This window comes from Clarias gariepinus, chromosome 24 (genome assembly GCF_024256425.1).
Source record: "Clarias gariepinus isolate MV-2021 ecotype Netherlands chromosome 24, CGAR_prim_01v2, whole genome shotgun sequence".
In the NCBI taxonomy this organism is placed as follows: Eukaryota; Metazoa; Chordata; class Actinopteri; order Siluriformes; family Clariidae; genus Clarias; species Clarias gariepinus.
The window spans coordinates 2,230,897-2,238,969 of NC_071123.1; the positions used below are offsets into that span (position 1 = coordinate 2,230,897).

At 37.5% G+C, this 8,073-nt stretch overlaps 1 protein-coding gene across 1 annotated transcript; it reads left to right on the top strand.

The window, feature by feature from the left end:
- The first annotated feature begins 463 nt into the window (after positions 1–463).
- Positions 464–1,807, top strand: LOC128512265 (myosin light chain 1, cardiac muscle-like). Its single transcript, XM_053485454.1, has one exon. The coding sequence runs from the start codon at positions 549–551 to the stop codon at positions 1,155–1,157; it is 609 nt and encodes a 202-aa protein (XP_053341429.1). The 5' UTR covers positions 464–548; the 3' UTR covers positions 1,158–1,807.
- The last annotated feature ends 6,266 nt before the right edge of the window (positions 1,808–8,073 follow it).

The window sequence follows — 8,073 nt, forward strand, 5'->3', positions numbered from 1 at the left end:
ACAAAATCGCAAGCTAATTATTTAGGAGTAGGACGTGATTAATGATAACACAGACCCAGTGATCTGCCTCAGTGAATGAAGTTTTCATTATTACTTAACCACATTAGTCTTGTATTATTATCCTGTATTTAATTCATGTTTAAAATGTGCACTTCTTAAATTCTTTTTTAATTTTCAGTGCTAGCTTACATAAAACATTAAGATAAAGCATTGAAAAAACAAATCTGGTGATTTATCCTAGAAAAGCCTGCTCTAGCAGTTACAGCTGATGGAACTCATCTGACTGTGCTAGCAGCTGAAAACAATAGCTCATTGTTTGGCGTCGTGTCCAGTCTGATCTATTTTGGACTTCTTCCTTTTATAGAGTTCCATAGGACCATCTCCAGTGGACCTAATCTCTCCTCCCTAGGGCGAGCTGATATAAAAGCTCCACCAGAGGATCTCATCCTCTGTGGCCTGAGCTTTCTGACCTGCCTCGCTCTCTCTGACCTCAAAACATAACAATAATCCCAGACGTAATTAAAAAGAGTCCCTCATCCACAGCAGCAATGGCCCCCAAGAAAGTAGAAGCCAAGAAGCCGGAGCCCAAAAAGCCTGAGCCGAAGAAGCCGGAGGCGAAAAAAGAGGCCGCACCGGCTGCACCTCCTGCCCAACCCGAGCCTCCCAAAGAACCCGCATTCGACCCGAAGACCGTGACGCTGGAGTTCACGCCTGACCAGATCGAGGAGTTCAGGGAAGCCTTTCAGCTGTTCGACCGCACACCACTGAACGAGATGAAGATCACTTACGCTCAGTGCGGAGACGTGATGAGAGCGCTCGGGCAGAACCCCACCAACGCCGACGTCCTCAAGGTCCTCGGGAAGCCGCGTCCCGAGGAAATGAACAGCAAGATGCTGGACTTTGAGACCTTCCTGCCCATGCTGCAGCACATCTCCAAGTCTAAGAACAAGGGCAGCTTCGAGGACTTTGTTGAGGGCTTGCGGGTGTTTGATAAAGAAGGCAACGGAACCATCATGGGGGCAGAACTGCGTCACGTTCTCGCGACGCTCGGAGAAAGGATGAGCGAGGATGAGGTGGATCGACTCATGGCGGGGCAAGAGGACGCCAACGGATGCATCAACTACACATCGTTCGTGAAACACATTCTCTCTGGTTGAGGTGGACTTGGAAATGATTTTGCGTAGGAGATATATTTAAAGCATTTTAAAGGTTTATGATGTGTTAGTGTAATAGTTTGTAGGTTCATAAATTAATACAAGAGACAATTACAAGAGACGGTTTACTTTTCCAAATATCAGCTCACCAGAATCCACAAAAAAAAGCCAAAGATTAAAAATGTTTATATTTATTGAACAGCAATGTGTCATCATTTTTTAACCATTTGGAAGTTGCATTTAGTGTTGTGGACTACATGAAAACATGTTATGTTACAGAGAAACCGCAACATCTACACTCGTCTGTCTGTAACTTCATGATCCATATCCACCTCCGACTGACCCTGGAGACTCCTTCCAAAATCGATGTTTGTTATTTATTGTTTATGTGTTGAATACAATGCTACTGTAATAGAAGAAGATGTGTTTGTATGAAAAAAGAAATTATTAATACCATCTGACCGAGGCGGAATTCAAGAGTGCACGGCATAAATAACAAGTTGTTCATTCGTCTATTTAAAGAAAGAGCACAAAAGGATTCACAGACATCGTGCTGGAACTGAAACATGTATCTTAAGGTTACCTTCCACTGGAAGTGCATCAGAGCTAAACATCAACAAATGAATAAATAAATGGCAATGCTTTTCAAGCTATACATCTGAAATCCTCAGTGTTACTCTGCTTTGCTGCGAAATGCCAAAGGCAAACATTAAAGCACTCAGTCAGATTTTTATTTATTTATTTATATATATTTTTTCAAGGTGTAAATGACTGCTGATGAATCAGAGCGGAGAGATGCAATAAGATCAGATTGCAGTTTCTGGAATGGCGCGATATGAAACAGGGTGTCCTGATCTTCGCGGAGGTGGAAAATTGCAGCGTTATCTCAGCCATGCTGTATCGCAGGAATGAAACTGGAGCAAAAAATAGTGAGAAATGCCGAGCGTAATCAGGATATTAAATGCAATGGGTTTCGGAAATGTTTTCATTACGCAGAGGTGAATATCGTGTCATAGAGAAGGGTCCGGATCTGACATGAGCAAACGCTTCTTACCTGAGCGGTGTGTTTTTAAGACTTATACCAGTTCAAGAGTTTAGCAGTTTATAATTATGTATTAGATCTCTCTCTCTCTCTCTCTCTTTAAATTACGATACCATCTGATTCCACAAGACATTAAAGGGTTAATGCACCAACAAACAAATGGCAATCAAATGGAACCAGAGCGTCTTTAAACTGAACAAATAGAAATTCGTGAAACATGAATTCTCATATAATTTATCATTTATTTATGAATTTAATACATATTATTATTAATGATTATAAACTGACTGGAATCATCAGTCAGCTGACATGAGGGTAAATATGCATACAGTAGTTAATTGTAACTAGGCAGCATGGTGGCATAGTGGTTAGCACTGTGGCCTTGCACCACCAGGGTCCAGGTTCTATTCCCACCTTGGGGTCTGTTTGCATGTTCTCCCCAGATGCTTTTCTTCAGGTGCTCCGGTCTCCTCCCACAATCCAAAAATATGCAGATTAGGCTGATTACGGTAGTATTAAAAAATTGCCGATAGTGTGTGAATGAGTGTGTGAATGTTGACTGGAGGTCCAACCCCAGTTGTAAAAATGGGAATAAATACAATGGTGACCAATGGCCTTTACCATTCCTAATAGGACTACAGAGGCTTCTAGATGGATGGATGGATGGATGGATGGATGGATGGCTAAAATCACAGTAAAATCCTGCATTTTTTAAATAGATTAGTTATTTTCATCAGCGTTACATCTGTTAATTCATTATATTATTTATTTATTTATTCATTAATTTATTTATTTTCTGTACTGCTAATTATGTAGAAGGTCAAGGTGGGCGTGGGATGGAGTTAAAGGGACAAAGCAGGCACACATTGAATGGAATGCTAACCCATTACAGGGCATAAACACAGACAGACCCACACACACACCTACTTCTACACTATTATGCTTTTGGAAACTGGAGGAAACCCACCAAGCAAGAGGAGAACACTCCACAAATATAGATCAATGTGAGATTTAAACCCCCAACCCTGTACAGTAGGTGTGAGGCATCAGCGCTAACTTCCGAGTCATCACACCATCCCAATACAAACCCTCAGGGTTCATTACGTATCACCAAACAGCTTTAATAGCTTGTAAATGCACCATTGCTTTGTTTCTGGGACACTTTCATTTCTCATACAGTACTGTATGTATCATGCCTTTGTCATATTGCTTAAATCACACCGAGTTGCTTTTCATTCATGTTCCAGCATCGGTTGCGTAGCGCGGCCCACTGAAGTCCATCCAGGGCCGGGGGACTGACATCAAACATAACTCACAGCGCTTTTGCACCAGCCTCAACTTTCCTTCAACACGTTTAAAGCCCTGACCTTTACCCAGGCAGCTCGGAGAGTGTGAGAGCGGCACGGCGAAAGCGGCATGAGAGACCTCCATATCTCACTTTGATGAGGTTTATACCGGAGCCCTGGATGCAGAGGCCAGGAGTCGTGAGCGTACACATCAATGAGTAATCTCAGCCTGGGAGGCACACAGCGCTGGCTAGACAGACAGGGAAAGACAGAGAGGTGTGCGCTGTGCTGGACTCGCTCTCGTCCCTGTCATCAGGCAGACAGCTGCCCCTGAGCCCCTCCTCTATGATCTCGGGTGTTGAGAGGTGAAGCCGGCATGCACCGGGCCTTAAACGCGGATTTCACGCCTCCTGGTGTGAGCTTCCTACATGTCACAGGGGCTCTTCACCACAGCCAAGGCTATTTAGGGAGAGTTTTTCTACATATTTGGCTGATAGGAGCGTAAAACGAGGTTCCAAGTCAAGCTTCAGTTTTATGGTCAGAGAAGAAATGACACAGTTTTGGGGTTTAGATCTTTTTAAAAGATTATTCTAAAATGAGAGAAAAATAAAATAAAGCTTTTCAAAATGATTTTTTATTCTTTTACTTTTTAGTTAGCATTATTTGAATTATTTATTCATTTAGGCCTAAATTTGCTAATTTTCAATTAGGCCCCCTGTGATGGATTGGCACAGTTTATCTCGCCAATACTTCTCCTGAGATAGGCTTCAACCCTCCTGTCACTCTGTACACATTATAAGCAGTATATAGGATGAATGAATGAACCAATGAGTAAAATAAGTGCAAAAAGTCAGAGATCCTTAGATGTTTGGAGGGGTGGGGGGGGGGGGCAGATACAAATGTGTCTCATGAATCTGCTTACACACGCATAATAGTGAAAACTCACTTTTTCCCCCAGTGGTGACATTTTAAAAAAACATGCAAAGATAAGTTCGTTCATTAGAGTGTTAAAGTTCATTTAGCCGAAGTAAGCTCTGCCTCAACTGAGCCATAAATCAAAGTCATAAACACATAACCGGGACAAATTGTTAACAAATCTGTAACTATTAGTTAAGTAAGCACGGGTAATTGGGAGTTCAGTCATGTCACCTGGACTGCTTTTTTGTTAGATAGAAATGCTATTCAAATAGCTTCTTCAGTCTCACAATGAAAAAAACAAACAAACTAAAAAACACGAGGTCCAGTGGACATGTCCCAGCTTTCAGATACCCTCACATGAATGACTGAGAACCTTTCACACACATAAGCACAGTTGTTGCTGGATAAGACTAGTCTTGTTATATGGTTACGCCAGTTTTAAGAAGCTTGCTCTGTACTTAATTATTATTTTGACAGCATTGTGCATCAATTTAGTATTAGGAGCACCAGTGATTTATTCCACTGTTACTGTAAAGAGCTCACCACCTGCAGCCAGTTACACCTAATTGACAGTGCAAGATGATTTGCCTTCCCACCTGACATGCCAGTCATGTAGCAGGTGTTTTGGTTTTTGACTGGTGGCAGCAGACAGACGGGACTTCTAAAGTCAACACAGATGACAATCTATGGCCTTCTTCAGTAAACAGGGTAATTTCCACAAGATGAAATGTTTACTTTCAGAATTTAAAGTTGAAGTTTAAAGTTGAGGAAGCACATCAAGGTAGGAGCCAAAGCGAGTTTTTAAAACTCTGGTGCAGCTTAACTTGAGTCAAATGAACTTCACAATGTCATTAATAATAATTATAATAATAATAATAATAATAATAATAGATTTAGAAATAATCAAGAACATTCTTATACTGTATGACCTCTTTTAGATGTTCCAAGAGTCAAAAGGAGAAAGAGAGAGAGAGAGAGAGAGAGAGAGAGAGAGAGAGAGAGAGATTTACTGCCTTTTAAATAACTTTAAAGCAGTTTTTTTTCCTTTTCTTTCCTTCTTCCTGGTAATTTGATATTTTCGTCACATATTTAATTACATTTCTTTTCATACTGCTTATTAACCTTGAATGAAATTATTTGTTTAATTTAAATCAGTGGATATGTAAGATATTCCATTTTATTATTAATTCATTACCATTCATTATTCATTATTATTCATTTTTGATTGCTTGTCTGTCTTTCAGGCAGTTATATGGTGTGATATTAAATGTTTTTTTTTTTAGATTGTCTACAATTTAGGTCTGTAGGATTGAAAGATTAATTCATTAATTTCTTTCAGGAAATGTATGAACTTAAGTAGATTTGCCTGTAATCACTTACTGTAGAAAGAAATGAAAAGACATATTTCATTTTGTTTATCTTGTGTTTTATTTTTGATACACTGATGTTTTGATACTTTAAAGTTGTTCATTTAATAACAAATACATAATATTTAATTGTATATATATATATATATATATATATATATATATATATATATATATATATATATATATATATTTACACAATTAAATACTATGTATTTTTAATTATATATATATAGGCCTATACATTATAAGAGGCTCTGTCCCCTTTTCTTTTCTGTTTTTTCTTTTACTGTATGTTAAAGCTTATTTTGCAAATTCTATGCAAATACACAGTGATATTAATAAAAAGTGTATAAGAAAAAAAAATGAATAATTATTAAACTTTTTGAAAATACTTTTGGCCATTATTTTGCTTCATGGATGCTAACTGCCTTTTACATCACGTCTGCAGTTGGTTGTGATTATTGTCCAAGGACGATGCAAACAGAACTTCAGCACTTCAGAATGTATTGCATGAATCATAAGAGCGAGGGACGATTTCAATTCATTCCTTGAATTGTAGTGAAGCTTTAAGAATCGCTGAAAAATCTTGAACATTTATTAAAGCGCTCTTTACTTAAATCGTCACACTTATTATTAGAGCTCTATTTATACAATCATTATGAAGGTCTTTTTTAATACTTCTGTAATATATTTAATATCTCTGGAAAGATAATGTATCAGCTGTCACCATGGAAACTACACAGAAGAAGATGTTAAGTATGGCATACTGTATGGTGGGCATTCGGAAAGTTTCAGAAAAATGTAAGAAACAATACAATATAAAGAAATGAAAATAAAACCACATTCCCTCATTGAAATGCATGTTTTTATCCCTTTTTAATTTTTTTTTAATTAAAATTATTTAACATATTTACTCTTCCAGCCTCGCTCTTCTTGAACTATTACATTCATTTTCACGATGCTAAATTAACTGGCAGCTGGAAAAGCTGTTAAAACTGTCTATCACCATGCGGTAAGAGTATAACCTCTTATAAAATAAATATGGAAGGCAGTATAAGGACACCTGTCTTTTGGGGTTAATTATATAAAAAAATGAAGGACTCATCTCATTTTATTGTCCTTTCCCATAATTCTGTTCACCATTACAACATCTGGGCTTTAAAGGTGCCATTACTTTATACGACCCAAATATTTGTATAGAATCTGGTAACTTTTATCTTTTTTTAAAAGGAAGTCCTGCTTTGACAGTTTTTAAGGTATAGTCGATGAGTTTGGAGCTTTTGAGAAAAAAAAAAGCAATCTCTCTTCTGTTTAGTGGTTTCTCTAAAGCCACGCCCACAAAACATACTGCACAAGATAGAATGTAACAATATTAAAAGAAGGGTGGGGCTTTCTTTTTATTTGGATTATTTTTCTTCATTTCAGAATGACACATCGCCATATTTTTATTTATAACACATATTGGAAACACCTGAACCTCATAACTTTGTCATAACCATGTTATAAGCATGTGACACGTTATGTCCCATTATTAATAAGTGTAGTTTTATCATTAATATAAATAGTTTTGATAGCTCTCATAAATGATTAGAAAGATCATAACGCTAGATCGATGAAATGAGCAAGAATTATAAGCTGTCATAGGAGTGACATAGTCATATTATAGAGGACATGTTATTATAGGGAATAAATTGTGTATGTGACATTCTATATTAATGATGGAGCTGTCTGAGTCTTATTACATGTTTAAATTAAAGTGTCAAACTGCAACATATTTCCTCTGATATTAATGCCTTATGATGACATCTTATCATACAGGCTGTGACGTGCCTATGTCAGTTCTATGACACAGGAGTTAAGTTCCAGTGTGTCAGCATGTGTGATACATGATTAATATTTGAATCTTATAATATTGCTATGAATTTTCAATGATTTCAGTGATGGCTCATTTTGAAAGCTGTGACATGTTTATGACATGGTTATGTCAGTCGTATGCCACAGGGCTTCAGTAATGGGTTACAGCATGCGTAGTGAACATAATTACTATTGCTTTGCTGAAATGTTATGATATCTCAGTGACAGCTAATTAGACGTGCTGTATCAGCCCTATGATACAGTATACAATAAAAGTGTCAAACAGAATTAATGAAGGGGATTTGATGCATTCTGTGACATATATCTATAAAATGGCTATGTCTGCCCTATGACAAAGTATAAATAAAGTGTTCCTCAAACAGGGTTATTATTCTATTTCTATATAATACCCATATATTTATGTTGTATGATGTTCCAATGACCGCTAA

What these genes read in the sequence shown, in the direction of transcription:
- LOC128512265 (XM_053485454.1), top strand. Translation starts at nt 549, where the DNA reads ATGGCCCCCAAGAAAGTAGAAGCCAAGAAGCCGGAGCCCAAAAAGCCT.